Here is an 18,142-nt window from a genome sequence, read left to right as displayed (position 1 = left end):
TAATTCGGTCTCATCTCTGATATTTCGAATGTAATCTCTAGATCGAACTACCCTAGTAACCACCTAGTTTAGGCTGAAATAAAGCCATATTATAATTATCGATATAGAAATTAGAGTCAAACCAAGAAAAGTCTGCAGCGGATTTGATAGCCCACGCAATGTATGGGTTATTATACGTCATAATTTCATAGAAGCTTGACGTTTAAAAATAACACATGCACTGCGTGGGCTATCAAATCTGCTGCAGACTTTTCTTGGCCTAATTCTAGTAGCATGAAAGGGACAAGAGTCACTCACGAGCAAAATGACCTATCTGGCAATAGTTCCATATTGACCCGTCATTTCGCAGTCACAGCTATTATTCAGCCTCAGGAGCTAACGCGAGGTAATTGGATTGGCAGATCAGCGGTAATTGTACTAATCTAATGTACAGCCGGTTGTTAAGGCATGTATGTAGTCTATGTTCACTAAAGCAGGCCACTGACGAGCCTTCCAAATGGATGCCGTTTCAATGAATTCATCCAAATGGACGGCATTCTAATATTAAACATTGTAGGTACGTTTTTGACATTCACAGACCGATTTTGGATTGCAGCCACGCTATTTGGACTGTTGGAAGGCTCGTCAGTGGCTACCTTAAAGCGGTACCTTAAAGTGGCTACCATAAATGAATTAGAATCTGACACTATGATTGGGTGAGATACTCGTAATACCTACTCATAATTGCGGCAGCAATATGGCTAATACAGTAAAATTATACATTTTGCGTTTGCGTCAAATCCGGTAGTTCTGATTTTTTGCAGGCTTATAAACTGAAATAAATGTCATATACTAAGAAAAAATCAAAAATTTTATAATTTTACGTCAGTTCTTAGTTATAATATAAGGGTTAGGTTGGTAATGTATATGGAATTCATCACCGGCACGTTCTACAAAATATTTATATTCCATAAAAAAATGTATGAGTGCCTATTTTGAAAAAATATTTAAAAATATAAAATTTTTAATATAAAATTTTGAAAGGCTTTATCTCGGAAAATATTAGATGTACAGAGACAATTCTAGTGTCTTATTGTAGCAAATTTAGTCTACTTTAAAAACGACCTAGGAAGTTACTACCAAAAACTAGTACTTTAGGGTTATAATCACCCAAATCTAAAAAAAATTGCGGTTTATTCTATTTTTGACAAAGTTGCGTTCGGCACTCGAGGTCACAAACTTGGATTATTCATTGGGCCAACATCATAAACAAGTCTGCAGAAAATCAGAACTACCGGATTTGACGCAAAAGAGCCAGGTTACAAAATTCGACAAATTTACTGGATTAGGCGGCGAATGTCACCTATTTTCAAATAAATTCATTTTCATTTTAATCTCGAAGTCTATACCGAAAATTTCTATCTAACAAGTGTTACTTTCCAGGCAAGTGAAGACCCTGTCAGGAGGTCAGAAAAGAAGGGTATCCTTGGCTGCGGCTCTCATCCATGAGCCTGAGCTGGTGATCCTGGATGAGCCCACCGCTGGAGTCGACCCTGTACTTCGACAAAGGTACTAATACAAAGTAATAGTAGAAGTAGTTTTTTTTTTAGCCTACGTGTGTGTCCCACTGCTGGGCAAAAGCCTCCCCTCTCCCTTTCCAGGCCTCCCAGTAGAAATAGTAGTTTTTAATTTTTTTGTTGACTTTTATCTTTATTCTATCATATGACATTCGTATTAGAATAAGCTTGATTTGACGATATTTTGTATCTTTATTTTTAATAATATTATTGAATATTTAAATGTTGTTAAAAATGTAATTAATGTGTAAGTAAATGTTTTGGTTCAGTACTGTATACTTCCATGTGCTTTTAAATAATAAAATAGTAGTAGTAATAATCACTTTATTATACACAACACAGTTTTACATATCTGAAATAGAGGTACAAAGGCGATCTTATTCCTATAAGGGATCTCTTCCAGCCTGTCCGCTGTGTCCAAAGTGAGAGAGTCATAAAATTCCTTAATTTAAACCGCATTTAAAAATGGAGTAAAAGTGCCCAGTTCATCCTAGTTTTAAAGTCAAATTACCTACTTTCCCATTTTAAAATTTAAATTGTGGCTACTGCATAAATGTGCTAATACTGCCAGTCGTAAAAGTTTTAGAGACCACTTGAATTTTTATATTCTTACTGGATACCTGTAAATTAAAATTAAAAATTAAGTATCATTAATTATCAGGTAACTAAGGCCCATAGAACAATAAACAACCTTACAAAATAACATACATACAATAGTAAAAATCTTAATAATATAATATATTATAATACTTATTTTTTGTTGTTTTTTATGTGTTTTTGTATTTTACTTTTATATTCATGTTATAAATGACCTAGCCTAAGAAGAAAAATAAATAAATGAATAATATATAATATAATAATTCAGCCGATATACGTCCCACGGCTGGGTACAGGCCTCCTCTCGAGCGCGAGAGGGCTTGGGTTATAGTCCCCCATAGTAAAAATCTTACAAGATAAAAATGATTTCGGCCTATAGGTGGATTAGTCGAGGATTGTTAGTATGATAGCTTCTTTATTTTGTACTAACGACCCGCCCCGGCTTCGCACGGGTTACACGAAACAAATTATACACTTAAACCTTCCTCAAGAATCACTCCATTGATAGGTGAAAACCACATGAAAATCCGTTCAGTAGTTTTTGAGTTTATCCCGAACATACAGTAGTATCTACTTAGTAGTTTGTGCGTTCTACTAGCTCCCTAACGCCATCTGTTAGATTATTATGGCACGACGTTGGCAGTGACAGCTAGAGGAGACGCCACACCTTTAATTAAATCTTTATTGTTATTATTCTCTTTTTTACAGCATCTGGGATCATTTAGTGGAGATCAGCAAAGGAGGCAGGACCACAGTAATCATCACAACCCATTACATCGACGAAACAAAACAAGCTAATATTGTAAGTATTACTTGGTCAAGCAAATATTGTCAGTAGCAATAGGCGGCAAATTTGAAATCACCATTAAATACCAATATATTAAATAAGATTGTGCATGAACTTAAGCACAGTCAAGGCAGGCGTGGCTCACTCCGCGATTTCGTCGCTTTGCTACAGGTAGGTAAAAGTACATCCGTTCCACCCCAATTTTGGGGAAAGCCATAAGCCGCGCGTGGCGCTGTCGCCACCTAGCGGCCATATCTGTGCTGATCGTAACAGACGCGTTTTGTAAGAGAGTGAGTCTTCTGTACCTAGTAAGTACTATTATTTATTCTGTGGTCAAGGTGCCTACAATGCAAATCATGCCCGTTGATCGTTAATATTTGTATCATTTGAGGTTGATAATGACATGTTTTAGTTCCATGTACGTTGCTGCTTTTCTTAGAGCAAATTACTGCTATTTGAGTGTTGCCTTACTTTGCTGTACATTGCTACTGACATAATTTGCTCAACAGACATTAAGTATCATTAATCCCGATCTAAGTATGTTCGCTATTTGCACACGACGTATCTATTTGCATATGCACATTGCATATGTTGACGCGCGGACACATTACACTCATTGACATAGATATCTAGGGACTGGCCTTACGGACAATAATTATGAAGCATGACAGGGGCCAGTACAGCGGTGTGACACCGCTACAACGCGATTGGTTGACGAGTACGCATTACGCGCGCTATTGGTCGCAACTAGTTGCGTTAGACTGCACGATTGGCTGGAATTCGTGAGTCACACCGCTAAACTAGTACCATTTTTAGTGCCCGTAAGGCCAGTCCATACCTATATACGTTAATGATTACACGCCTTAAGATAACCAATACGTGGGCCACACTGAAGGTTTCTGGATTTTGATATAAGAGAAGAGTTATTTTTTCTAAGTAGCGAGTCCAGGAATTTTCAGTATGCCCTAGATAAGTATTATGCGCATACTACTCGTACATGCACCGTGCGTAAGAGGAATACCTTAGTCTCTGTGGTCACTTTGCAATAAGAAAGATTACCGTTTATTATTGCAAGCTTTAATTTAGTTTCACCTGACCGTTGTCTGTGTGTAATCAAACCTTGCAAGTTAAATTTGATCCACTTCCCTGTTTCCGATTGATCTGAAATTTTGCATGCATGTATAAATCGGATGACAGTGCAATATTATGGTACCATCGAGCTGGTCTGATGAAGGAGACAGGAGGTGGCCATAGGAACTCTGTGATGAAACAACGTAACCTAATTGTGTTAGCGGTTTTTAGAATTGTCTCGATGAGTATTAGTTGTCTGTTGTAAGAAAAGTACAGTCAGCGATAAAAGCTTGTACCAAAAATGAAATTTTTACCAAAAACTTATTTTATGTTCATTTTCTTCTAGATTGGCTTGATGCGAGGAGGTCGCTTCCTTGCCGAAGAATCTCCCACCGAGCTGCTTCGTCGCTACCAGGCCGATAATCTTGAGGACGTGTTCTTGAAGCTGGCAGTTCTGCAGAACAGGGGCAAGAGGCGCCGCTCTAGCATCCTGGAAGACATCGTGAAGAAGGTGGAATTGCCGTCTTTGCCGGTGAGTTTTTTAAAGTAACTTGCACTCGGCGTATACAGCTTGCACTCGGCGCATACGGCTTGCATTGCGCTCATACAGCTTCCACATGCTGATGCGCGGGCTCAAGCTATCAGGCCGACAAATTTGTGGGCGTGTTCCCGAAGCTGGCAGTTCTGCAGAACAGGGGCAAGAGGCGCCGCTCCAGCATCCTGGAAGACATCGTGAAGAAGGTGGAATTGCCGTCTTTGCCGGTGAGTTTTTTAAAGTGAACTGAATAGCCACTTGCACTCGGCGTATACAGCTTGCACACGGCGCATACGGCTTGCATTGCGCGCATACAGCTTGCACATGTTGATGCGCGGGCTCAAGCTATCAGGCCGACAACCATGAGGATGTGTTCGAAGCTGGCAGTTCTGACATAGTGAAGAAGGTGGAATTGCCGTCTTTGCCGGTGAGTTTTTTAAAGTAAATTGAATTACGCTTGCACACGGCGCATATGGCTTGCACATGTTTGCGCGGGCTCAAGCTATCAAGCGCGGTCACCTTAAAAACGTTTTCGCTAACACCTAGTTTAAAAGATCATGCTAGAACGGTCCTTGCCCGGGCCGGGACGACCGACGCATCGTTTCCTATAGAAAGCATCACGTGGTCAGGATCACCGAACACCCCTCGTAGCACAATTAACGAAAAAAGTAACGAAATAGTATTTACCTCATTTTAAATGCTACAAAACTTAATTGGAAACGAGGCATAAGCGTGTGGCGTGTGTGTGTGATAATTTTAATTTCCTGACTTCTGCTTCTCTGCTTTCTACTTCTTTTACTACTAGCTATTAAAAGTGCATATTAAAATTAATTTACAAGAGGTACATAAAGTTATTATTCTGCTATATATCATCTCGTATAATATCCCTCGAAATTAGACATTAAAACTTGTTCAGTTCTTGCAAAATATTCTAAATTTCCTTACCATCCAGGACCCCGCTGTGATCGATCTAGAAGAGGACATCGGCGAGATCTCCGGAGAATTCGGAGATAACGTTTCGATGAGCAGCAAAGGTCGCGTAGTCGTCACCCCAGACATCGCCCCCCTAGAAGCCTTGCCTCCGGAAGATAACCCTCCTATCGGCTGCCTGGAGAGAATAAAGCCGATGAGATGGAGGCACATGAAGGCATTACTGTGGAAGAACTTCTTGACTCTCTTTAGGAATTACGCGTAAGCTTTTTAACTCAGTTGTTTCTAAAATGTTGCCTTTTTTTTGCGTTTAATGTTAATGTTTAATCAAGCGGGGCGTCACGGCGCGACTCATTTCGCATCCACAGGTGCCCCTTGTAGAGCAAATGTGGCTCAGTTTTACTGTAAATGGAACTAAGTTAGCGGTTGGAACGGCTTATCGCCCGCCATGGCTTAATGTTGACACTTTTATTGGCGCTCTTACTCAGTCCCTCGCGTCACTAGCGAATTTCGATAACATCATTTTAGTAGGGGATTTCAATATCAACCTTTTAAACGCACAAAACCATGACACAACAAAGCTTCTTGATTTTTTACAATGTTTTAATTTAGTCCAATTTACTGACCGTCCTACTCATTTTACCGATCATAGCGAATCCTTGATAGACTTAGTTTGTTCAAATTTGCGTGTCACAAATTTATGCGTTAACCATATTCCAGATCTTAGTAATCACGCATTTATTACATTTGAAGCTTTAATTAAAAAAACCAAGCCGTCACCTCGTTGGATAACATACAGACCTATAAAAGACATGCTATATAGACATGCCGCTGTTTATCCAGCGCGTAGAGTCTATACCATGGAATAACTTTGTATCAAATGACGTAAAGTACATGATAAATATGTTCAATACTCACATCTTACAGTTATTTAACGAATTTGCCCCTTTCAAGCTAATTAGAATTAATAATAAGTCGTATCCGTGGATAACGTATACTATTAAAAACATGATGAAGCTGCGTGATGAGGCGCACGCTCGCTGCAAATTGACCAAGACAGACTCCCACATACAATATTATAAAGATTTAAAGCACATTGTAAATTCAGCAATTTACAATGAAAAAAAGGCATACTTCAACCACCATATTAATAGTAACCTTAAAAACCCAAAAGATCTATGGAAAAATATAAAAAAGGACATCGCTAACTTTAAACCAAAAGATACCGAGTTACCAACACATTTATTTAATCCAGAAAAAATTAATGAACACTTTCTGACTCTTCCTGGTGAAGACCGTGTGGATATCTCCCTTCTAACAAAATATGAGTTTGACAGATTTGGTGCTTCGGTTTTTTCTCTCAAACCAGTAACGGAGACTATAGTGTTCAATATAATAAAGTCAATTTCTTCTAATGCTCAAGGCATTGATGGTATAACCATGAATATGGTGCTATTAACTTTGCCTCATACGCTGTCGCTAATTACTAGTATAGTTAATAATTCCATAGAAACAGGCGTCTTTCCTGACACATGGAAATCAGCCATTATTAAACCTATCCCAAAAACATCGAATCCAGCAAGTTTTAAAGATCTCCGTCCAATTAGCATATTACCCTTTTTATCAAAAATAGTAGAAAAATCGGTTAGTTTTCAGTTAACAGAGTATTTAGAGGCGAATGAAATTCTGCCGAAGAAACAGTCAGGGTTCAGAAAGTCTCGTAGTACCACCACTGCTTTACTAGACGTAGTAGATAACATCTTAGCGGATCGAGACAGCGGTAAAAATGTCATGCTAGTGCTGTTAGATTTTTCTAGGGCATTTAATACCATTAATACTACGCTCTTACTTTCCAAAATGGCATTTTATGGATTCGATATACGTTCTCTGAACTGGTTTGCGAGTTATCTCACTGGACGCACACAATCTGTTGAACTTCGAGATGAAAATGGTTCAATATCGATCTCCAGTCCGCTGCCCGTTATACGTGGAGTTCCACAAGGATCAATTTTAGGCCCATTGCTTTTTATCTTGTATAGCGCTGATATTATTACCAATATAAAGTATTGCAACTATCATCAATATGCCGATGATTTACAAATTTATATACCATTTAAGCCCAACGAAATGTCCTCAGCAGTGAGTAAATTGAACTTGGACTTGGATCAAATCGCGCAGTGGTGTAAAGCAAACAATCTTGTTCTTAATTCTAGTAAATCAAAGCTGATGTTGTTTGGATCTGATAAACTGCTGCGTAACCTAGCGCCTCCGCAGGTCTCAGTCGCGGGCGATGTTTTAGAGTGCGTTTCTATAGCTAGAAATCTAGGTCTGCTTATGGATAGTAAGATGCGATTTGAAAAACATGCTCTAGAACTCGTCAGCAACAGTTTTTATAGGCTTAAAGTATTATATCGCGCCCGTGATTTTATTAACGTCGATTTACGCATAAACCTTTGTGACACGCTTATTCTGTCCAAATTGAGTTACGCTGATGCCGTCTTTGGGGCGTGTATGCTGGCGCGGACTTCGGTATTAATTCAACGCATTCAGAATGCTTGTGCCCGTTTTTGCTTCTCTGTCCCTAGCCGTTCTCACATCACACCATTTTTGAACCGTAATAATCTGTTAAATATGACTGCCAGACGTACCTTGCACTTTGCTTCATTGCTTTTTGGAGTTATTCGTGATAAACAGCCGTCTTATCTATTTGAAAAACTAAAGTTTTCGAAAGGTCATGTACGAGGTGCTCTCAAACTTAACGTTACACAACATAGTACGTCCGCTTTTCGTGGCAGCTTCCGATATGCTGCAACGAAGTGTTGGAACGATTTACCGCCACCAATCAGAAACTGCAAATCCGTTACCTCTTTTAAGCAAAACCTAAAAAAGTATTTACTCGCAACCCAACAAAGTTATTAACTAAGCGGACATAAATTCCAAAAGAGATATATACTTGCATATTCGTGAACTATAAGAAATATTTGTGATATCTCTCTCTCTCTCTCTCGCTCTCTTTCTTTCTTACACGTGTTCTGTTCCTGTTTATTAGTTTTAAGTTTTAAGTTTTAGTTTTTAATTTTGGGTGCCCTGAAAACCAGCGCAGTATCTTACAGACACTGCATATGCTGAGCGGTATCCTATTTGGTGTATGTTTCTTTTATAATCTTTATGTTGTACCTACCAAATGTATGTTATTTTACGCCAAATAAATATTTTCTATTTCTATTTCTAATGCTTAGGTATTACAATTATAATGCAAGTGACTTTGTGAGTCAAATATCTAATAGTCAAATAGATACTTAGAAAATGTAAATGAAAATTTCCAAGAATGCCATTGAGACCGATATTGCTTATTTTAAATAGTAATAGCTGGTAATAGTAATATATAAATATGTCAAAGCTATTAGATTTATAAACGATTCGTGGCAATTGGCAACTTTGTATCACAACATATAATGAAGTAAGTAGTAATACCTACAGGCAAACGCCATAATTGAAATGATGGTGATAGACGAGAATTACAAGAGCTCCTGTCATGTAGTGACAAATCCTGAGTGACTTCGAGAATAAAATGTAACAAAGAGGGCGTTCCGACCAATCCTATTCGAGAATTTAACGAACCAAACTTCTGTGTCATAGAGGTAGACAAACTATTTGGAAGCGGCTCGCGTCACCGCTACCATCATTTGTACAGTCGCCATCAGATATATCGGAGCGTCCAAGGTGTTCACAATATCTGAACACGCACTCTAACGCCTTGACAATAGACGCGTGCCCAGATATTAATGACCACCTTGGCCGCTTCGATATATCTGATGGCGACTGTACTTCGTTCGTTTCATTAACTTCAACTAGAGTCTGTGCGGAAAGAGAAGAGTCGTGGAATGTAGGGAGCCCATACATTTCTTGACTCTTCTCTTTCCGCACAGACTAACCTTTTTTATGTTATCTTTCCTCTCTTTCCAGTCTCCTCGCCTTCATCGTCGTCCTCCCGCTCTCGCAAATGGTCCTCTTCTGCATCGCCGTCGGCCACGACCCCCAAGGCCTGCCCATGTGCGTTGTCAACCACGAGCTCGGAGAAAACAACACCAACACACCCTGTGACTGGGACAAGAAATGTCCGCTGGACCCGGAGACGTATGAGTGGGACTTGAAACGGTTCAGCTGCCAGTATTTGGACTTCTTTGCGAAGCGACAGCCTAACCAGGTGAGTCTTATGATATTAACCTAAGAAAACAATTCTAAGAGTCCGTTGGACCCGGAGACTTATGAGTGGGACTTGAAACGGTTCAGCTGCCAGTATTTGGATTTCTTTGCGAAGCGACAGCCTAGCCAGGTGAGTCTTATAGAATTCACCTATACGGGAAAGTCTAAGACAATGCTATTAAGTAAATGAGGTTTTCTGAATCAATATGCAAGATATTAATAACCAAATCCAAATGAAAACTATTAATCAGTTATCATTTAAAATCATCACTTAAAACTTAATAAATAATCCTACCAGCCAAAATGAGGAAACAACAAAAATTGTGCAACAAATACTACGTTAACGTTACGTTTGTCACTAATGTAGATAAAATGAAACGTTGTCATCAGTTTTTGAGAAATAAAGAGAGCCTTTACGAGCTGGTGTGGTGAACATTTTATTTCACTTTTATGCTTGAGAGAGGCTTGGGCCAAGCATTGGGATGTATATGATCTGAGTAAACAAATCAATAAAGGCACAGCCTGTGCCCTTTTCTCAAAGCTATTTAGGACATTTTCGACCCTTATCTAACTTCTTTATGGAAATACCTATTCGCTTAAATTTTCAGTGACCACGAGGGGACAATACAATTTAGATACGAATATATTATTAGGGTAAAACGGGACCCTACTTATTACTAAGGCTCCGCCGTCCGTCTGTCTGTCACCAGGCTGTATCTCACGAGCCGTGATAGCTAGACAGTTGAAATTTTCACAGATGATTGGTTGCCGCTATAACACAAATACTAAAAAGTTCGGAACCCTCGGTGGGCGAATCCGACTCGCACTTGTCCGGTTTTTTTCTCAATTAAAACGTTAATTATATACATCTAATACCTTTAAACGAGCAATTCTTGTTTATTTATTTATTTATTTATTCGAAAACGAAACGACTCGATGAAATTTGCTATATGAGGGTTTTCGGAGGCAATAAATCGATCTACTTAGACCGACTTGCACCATTCCACTAACCCGGGGTAAAGCGGTTAAACCTGGAGTTACCATGGTTACCAGTACAATTTGACACTGGGTTAACAGTTTAACCGCTTAACCCTGGGTTAGTGGGATGGTGCAATTGAGCCTTAGCTAGGTATTTTTGAGTTTTTATGTTTTCCGAGCAAAACTCGGTCTCCTAGATATTTATTATTCTGAGACACGCATATAATGGAGTTATTAGGCGTTCAACTAATTTATATGTCCAGCCGTAAACGCTCTTGCGTGCAAAGAGTCTGTAACCATTTTCCGACACCTTATTAGCCTTAGATTTATGGCGTATACATACTGTGTATATTATAGGTATACGACCTTTTTTCCGATATAAGCTAGGGATATACTAGGGGTGAAATGTCGGCGATTTAGTTTGCCATATCTGGCGACATCGCGCGACTAAGTCGGCTAAGGCGTGCGAATTCACTTCGTCTGTCATACTGGCAACATCGCACATATGGAAGGTGTAAGGAATACAATTTCCACGTATCAAAAAGTTTCCATCAAAAAACCTTAAATAGGTGGCGCCACAATATTTAGAAACGATTGTAAAATGCCGAAGGCAAATTGTAAACGGTCCGGCATTATGTAAAATATCTTATGACAATAACAGCGCGCTTTTGTAATTTGCCGCGGCATTTAGGTCGAATTACCTAGTTCTTTAATTTACCACGCGTGGCGCTGCACATCAAAACTATGCAAAACGCTGGGAAAAATTTCATAAAAAAATTAAAATCATTGACAGCGCACTTCACTTCGTCGCCTCCTCTTTCACCAAAGACATATGTAACTTCGTATAAGATGAATAAAGTCTAAGAAAAAAACGTGCCTCGGAAATCAAGAAAAAGTCATTCTCGGATAGATGGAGCACACACCTTTGGCCTATGCTCGGCTAGATGGCGTTGATGACACCGTTTCATATTTAACAATTTTAACACACATCAGTGAATGAACATGGATCTAAATGATATCAAAATAATAAAATCATTTATCCATATATATTCATTTTTTTGATAATTTTATAGTCGTGTGTCGATGTAGATGGCAGTAAATTTACAGTGACTACAACATTTACTATGACAGGACCCCTCTATACTATCTATTCTTTTTGTCTTTCAATTAATGCCTATATATTCTTAGTTACTCTAGCGCTACTCTGAAGAGATTTGGAACTATATAGAGCTGACAGCTGGACACTTTTGCAACAGTTGGTCCATAAAAGATAGTCGTTCCTCCTCTACCGTCCATAATCGCACTGGCGACGTGTGTCGCGCGTTGTTGTCGAACCGAACGAAGTCAGGGCTATAACCGCGAAAATCGAAGTTCGCAAATTGCGGGAATTTTTCTCTGTCACTCTAATTACGCCTTCATTGCAGTGAAGGAGAAAGATCCCCGCAATTTGCAAATTTCGGTTTTCACGGTAGCCCCTCAGGCAACTTTACCCCACTTCACCCAACGTCGCTGGCGGCACGTATCGAGGACATTTTCGCCTAATGTATCCCTAGCTTTAATGTAACCCAGGAAACTACCACTATGCATTAACAAAGGCGAAGTTACGAGTTTTTTTGCAACGGAGACGGGTCATTAGTTTCCCGATGTTAATGTCCTTGCTTTGTATTATTTCTTTTATTCCTTTCTTCATTCGGATACAAGATTAACAATATCAAAGCGTTCCAGCTACGATTGATCTCAAAAAAATGTCTCGTAATAGTACATTACTACAGAGGCCGGGACAAAAGGGGTTGCCGGCCGAAGACATATAGACGGCCGAGCGAAGCGAGGCCGGATAGGTCTGAGCGCGGGCAACCCCATTTCCCGCCGAGGTATGTATAGTGCTTTTCTCAAACATGTAATGAAATAAATAAAATAAAAAATCCACGAAACCCATGTTTTATTTATAGAAAAAACTAAAAGTAAACTACATCCAAAATATAACCAACACGTACCTATATCATTATCACGCGTATGTTTTACACGAGTCGTGTATTTTTACTACCCGTATATTTTCATGTATCTTTGATTTTTCGCCTTGTATCCGTCTGACTGTCGTTTTCGTCACATAAGTTTACATAGTCTTTCATATTGATATCATGTTTCACATACATCGTTGCTTTATGCATGGAGTAAATAAGTATAATTTCCACAGTGTTGACGAATTTGTAGTTACATTCATTTAAAATATGCCACAAAACTGTTTCTAATAAACTGTAAGCCATTTTTCTTAGTTTATCAAATAATAAAATTGCCATAAGCAACCATATACATACTTCGTCTTTGACTTGGCGGCGGAGGCAGCAATTTATTTAAAATTAATTCTGCTCACGCTGCCAATTCCAACACCTACGATTACAATTAATTTCATTATTTCGTCGGAACTCATATTAAAGTAAAAAAATCAACAACGCACCATAAATCCAATAAAACAGAATGAAAATTTTTCAACTTTACCTTTACCTCCATCACAATTTAAAAAAAAAAACTACGCGTGTTTGAGTAGACCTTTTTACGTTAGCGACGTTTAAACGTTAGCGACGTTTAGATGAAATAGTTTAAATGTTTTTATTTGTGTAGTTAAATTTATAATTTAAAATTATAAAATTTGGTTAATAATGTATTATTTATTAAGTTCATGTTGATTTTATACAAATAAAACTGCAAATTATAGCAAACATTGTTTTTTTTTTATAGGCGTAGTGGCAGTGTCATTACGAACCATTAAAGCCAATACTGCCTCTAGTTTTTTTTTATGGATGAATGCCACGATGCTGTGTCACAAATATCTGTGAAATGAAAATTAAAAAAGAGGACTTTGCCGGCCTAGGCCTGCAAGATTTGTATGAAATTCCATTAAATACCTTTTGTCCTAGCCGCACCTGAAACGTCATACTTCGCAGCCTATTATAAGGAACATAACATCAATATTTCATTGCATGTTTGAGAAAAAAGTATTTCTGTATTTATAACATCTACTGCCAGGATTATTTAAATACCTACCTATATAAGGTACGTGCGGCCAAAGGAATTTATATAGAGGCGGTTTGTTAAAGTAATTTTTGTAGTCACAGTAAATTTACTGCCATCACACACATGATTAAAACTTTTAGAACGCTATTTGAATTTGAACCTTGTTCTTTCACTGATATGCGTTTAATTTGTTATATGACTAAAAGTGTCGCAATCTATTCGAGCATAGGCCAAAAGAAATGGCGCCATCTCTCGAATAGATGTGGCTACATTTACTTTGGCAATCCGCCTTCTCTTTGGTGCGGCTACGATGCCCAAAAGGTTAAAAGAATATTCACGACGCCCCTCTTTAAATACTCCTGTTAAGTTTTCCGGCTCCAAATAACTTGCCCCCCTTTTTCCAGATCTATTACCCATCGAAGGAAGTAGTGATGGACGCAGCCTACCACGGCAAGTGCCGGGTGGTGCTGATCTTCCAAGCCAACTTCTCCACCAGCCTGATGGACCGACTCCGGGACCCGCGACATGCGACCGATATCGAAATTTACAACTCCGATATTGAAGTACATTTGGATGATACAGGTACGTTATAAACTTTCTTTGACACCAACGTCATCATCATAGGTGATGATGATGATGATGATGATCTTTCCGGCCGATTTCGACCATGGCGACCACTTCGACTCCTAGTTAGCTCGGCGCTCGTGCGCCCGAATATGGTTAACATAGCCGATCTTGGAGGTGAACCTCCGCGCACATTGAGGGCACCATCTTTGATAACGTCTTATAAATCGATGAACACCGGTAGCATGCACGAAAAAGTGCCACGTTGTGGACAGATCTCCATGGTAACGTTACGGCAATTTTTCATCTATGTTTTCTTATGACGTTATCACGCAAAATTATCGTCCGTAAACCGACTTTACAGACAACCATTTATTTTACCAATAGCGCTGCCGTATTTCATTTTGTGTCACATACAGTACCAGTACATTTCCCGATAAGTATGCCCCAAACCTCGTCAACAAAACTTTTAATATAAGTGAGTGTTAGTTATTAAAAGACATCTTATATAATCAATTTCAGCAGCTGTTTAAAAGAAAGGTGTATTAAAAAGCCAAGAGTGGCGCCTTTCTAGAAATGTAATAAGATTTTCAATTCGTAATTTAAATGTAATGTCATGCCATGTTTATACAACATTTACAAGTATTTTGTTATTGTGAATACCGAAGTAAATTTTTCAGTATAATTGAGTTAGTCGAGTGTTGAGTTGGTTTTGAAATGAGTTCATACAGCTGAATATAAATATGCTAATTTGACTAAAATACCAAGACGTTCATTTGGGTTAATATTTTCGTTGAAATGTCTTTCAGTATTTCATTAGCTCTCTTAAATTGAGTAGAAACATCTAGACGTTTTCTTCGAAACTCGAAATGTACATAAATTGTATTCGATAAAAACCGAACAGTACCTAAATACTATATTTTGAACCGAGGAGGGTATTAATCCTCCTCGGTTCAAAATTTTAAGCAATTTCGCAATGGGATGCCCTTACATGGTCTCACATTATGGTTGGGCAATGGACCGTTTTCGTGAAAATACGATGGTATAAATTATGCACTACAACCGATTATTTTTCTTATCTGTTTATTTTGACCACAGACAAGCAAGTGCAGTGGATGTTGGCTCGCGACATTCAGCTCGCCTTTGGAGAAGCCACCCAGAACCTCGCCAAGACCTGCCAGCTGCCGACTCGCCTACTCTCCATACCTGTTTACGTAAGTGTAATTTAGTATTAGGGCTGATTTAGACGGCGCGCGAACTCGCATGCGATTTTAGTTACATTGCGGACTGTTGGTTACGTCCAATTCAACCGACCGATCAAAACCCGCAATGTAATGAAACTCGCATGCGACTTCTCGCATCGTCTAAATGAGCCCTTAAGGCAGGGATGCGAAACTCCTCGCTTCGGGCAAACGGCTCCGTGCGGCTCAGCATTGTCCCGAGCAATTATTAGGGTCCAACTTGACGTCCCTTTGCACAACCACAGATAAGATAATTACTTGAATTTTGTCAACCCTAAATAGCATTAGGATAGTGCAATACAATACACAGCATGATTCCTCAATCGCTGTCAAACTTCTGTTTTGCAGGAAGTGTCCTTTCTGTACGGTAATATTATTATTTATTCTGTGGGAGTACCTACTGCCGTATTCGAACTTCAAGACATTCACAAGAGACGACACGTACTAGATCCATTCTAGATACATTATTATAGTTTAGATATCAACTAGTTCCCTTTTGCAGCGCAATTTGGGCAACCAATGTCACTTTTACGTTAGATAGAGTAAGATATCTATAAGATGTGAATTGGATCTCTAAGTCATATGCTGTGGAAATCGTTCAAGAGTATCTAAAGAATCGCGCAAATGTCAAATTTGACAGGTTAGATCTTAAACATATCGTTATCGTATCTTGGTGATGTCTAAAAGATATCTAATAGAATCCGAATCGGGCCCCTAGAACGTCCTCGAATGCTCATGCATCTGCGGTGGTTGCGCCTCAATTGCATTAGGAAGCCTAGGGCGGCTCAATTGACAAAGGATTCCTGGAGATAGGTACATTTCCTGAGCAATATTGCAGTCTCTATCAAGTTGGTTGAAACGGTTGAATATCAAATTAACTTCCGACCGACGACCGGTCTGGCCTAGTCAGTAGTTACCCTACCTATGAAGCCGATGGTCCCTGGTTTGATTCCTGGTAAGGGCATTTATTTGTATGATGATACAAATATTTGTTCCTGAGTCATGGTTGTATTTAAGCATTTATATATTATATATATGGCTGTCTGCGTACCCACAACACAAACTTCTTGAGCTTACTGTGGGATTTGGTCAATCTGTGTAAGAATGTCATATAAAAAAAAAACTTCACTTTACTTGGGGTCAGTGGTACTAGGGGGTTTTCACAAAAAATTGGTACCTAGACCTACCATTTACTTTTTTTCGAAAAATCATAAGCTTTCCGGTTATTTACACTCAGAATTACGAGTAATATTGAATGAGAGAAAGAAAAAAAGTGTTTCCAGTTTTTCATACTTGGGTGTCAATATTGTGTCAGAAAACTTTCATTTTTTTCTTTTTAAATCGACGGTTCTCGTGATTCAGTGTAGAAATAACCCAAAAGTTAATGGATTTTCGAAAAGAAGTAACTGGTACACTTTTGAGTGAAAATACCCACTAATATTTTGTAATCGTAGTGATTGGATCATACGTGGTTATCACACTGGCTGGCAATAATACTTATATCCCGGTTTTATGCGTGAAATAGTATTTTATACAATACGTGATATATATAATAGAGAGCTCTTCAGTCGAGTACCGTGTTTGTGTGTGTTTGTGTGCGTTCGTGTGTGAGTTGCCTAAGTTAGGTACGAGATTGAAAAGCTTGATTATATCACTATTGTATACAATACTTTTTCTACGAGTCAACAAAAATAATACTTTAAACTAGTAGAATCATACAAACAAACCAAACCATGTATGCAGCTAAGATGGTACGCGAGCAGCCGCGATACCTTATTCATACTACGCACCCCGGCCGCCGCGTCCGGCGCGTTGGTCAACGACACCTCGTAGGTAACTCATGAGGCCCTGGTACTTGCTCCGCGCTAAATTTAATTTTTAGACAGTTGTTTTTTCGATATTGGCCACCGTAGCCTATGGAGACTAAGAAGCAACACTAAGTGGTTTTCGTAGTCTATGGATGTTGCTATATTAAGGGTGTCACATACGCGTTTCTGACTATACAACCTAAAATAAATAATTAATTTGAGCTATGGTTTGGTTTCGTTTCGTCCTCTTGATCGCGGCAAGCTGTGATTGGTCAATTTCATTATAGTTTACTAAACTGTATCGATATGAATATTATAGTTGAGTTGGGAGCCCATACACTAAAAATACCCAATTGAAGTTTGGTATAAGAAATCTTAATTCAAGAATTATAGTCGACGAGTAGAAAAACTCCAATAATATATTGCCACAGTCTCCTAAAGTGACAGAACTCACCCTTTTCGCCTAAAAGCGTTCGGAAGACAGTGAGCATTATGTGTTTTGTGTACAAATAGTACGCGTTACGTATAAAAAAAGGACGAGTACCTATTGATATTACGCCATTTTTTGGTGACTGAGATGAAGTGGTGCAAATAAATGATATAAATCCTTTATTTATCAAGGTATTTGTTTACTATACTATACAAGTATAATATATTAAGGTCAATACTTGTAAATATGGCGCTGGTACCTATGTAAGAGCGCTGGTGGCCTAGCGGTAAGAGCGTGGGACTTTCAAACTGGATATCGCGTAATAATAGTAATATACCTGCCCACTGCATTCATTTATTTTGCAAAATGTTTGCTCGACAACACTAGCTGTCGTAGGTTTAGCAGCATATGGGTCTTGTACAGTCGC

General features: G+C 38.8%; 1 protein-coding gene across 1 annotated transcript in view; it reads left to right on the top strand.

Moving 5' to 3' along the window:
- LOC134675262 (ABC transporter G family member 20) overlaps positions 1 to 18,142 on the top strand; it is a 121,463-nt gene that overhangs the window by 82,417 nt on the left and 20,904 nt on the right. The window contains exons 7-13 of the mRNA XM_063533482.1: positions 1,423 to 1,548; positions 2,862 to 2,955; positions 4,358 to 4,543; positions 5,499 to 5,737; positions 9,443 to 9,683; positions 14,077 to 14,254; positions 15,335 to 15,450. Of these exons, the coding sequence (XP_063389552.1) occupies positions 1,423 to 1,548; positions 2,862 to 2,955; positions 4,358 to 4,543; positions 5,499 to 5,737; positions 9,443 to 9,683; positions 14,077 to 14,254; positions 15,335 to 15,450 (1,180 nt within the window). The remainder of the gene's footprint in view (positions 1 to 1,422; positions 1,549 to 2,861; positions 2,956 to 4,357; positions 4,544 to 5,498; positions 5,738 to 9,442; positions 9,684 to 14,076; positions 14,255 to 15,334; positions 15,451 to 18,142) is intronic.

The sequence above is a fragment of the Cydia fagiglandana genome, chromosome 21, assembly GCF_963556715.1.
Source record: "Cydia fagiglandana chromosome 21, ilCydFagi1.1, whole genome shotgun sequence".
Taxonomy (NCBI): Eukaryota; Metazoa; Arthropoda; class Insecta; order Lepidoptera; family Tortricidae; genus Cydia; species Cydia fagiglandana.
This window is presented reverse-complemented; position numbering and strand designations above follow the sequence as displayed.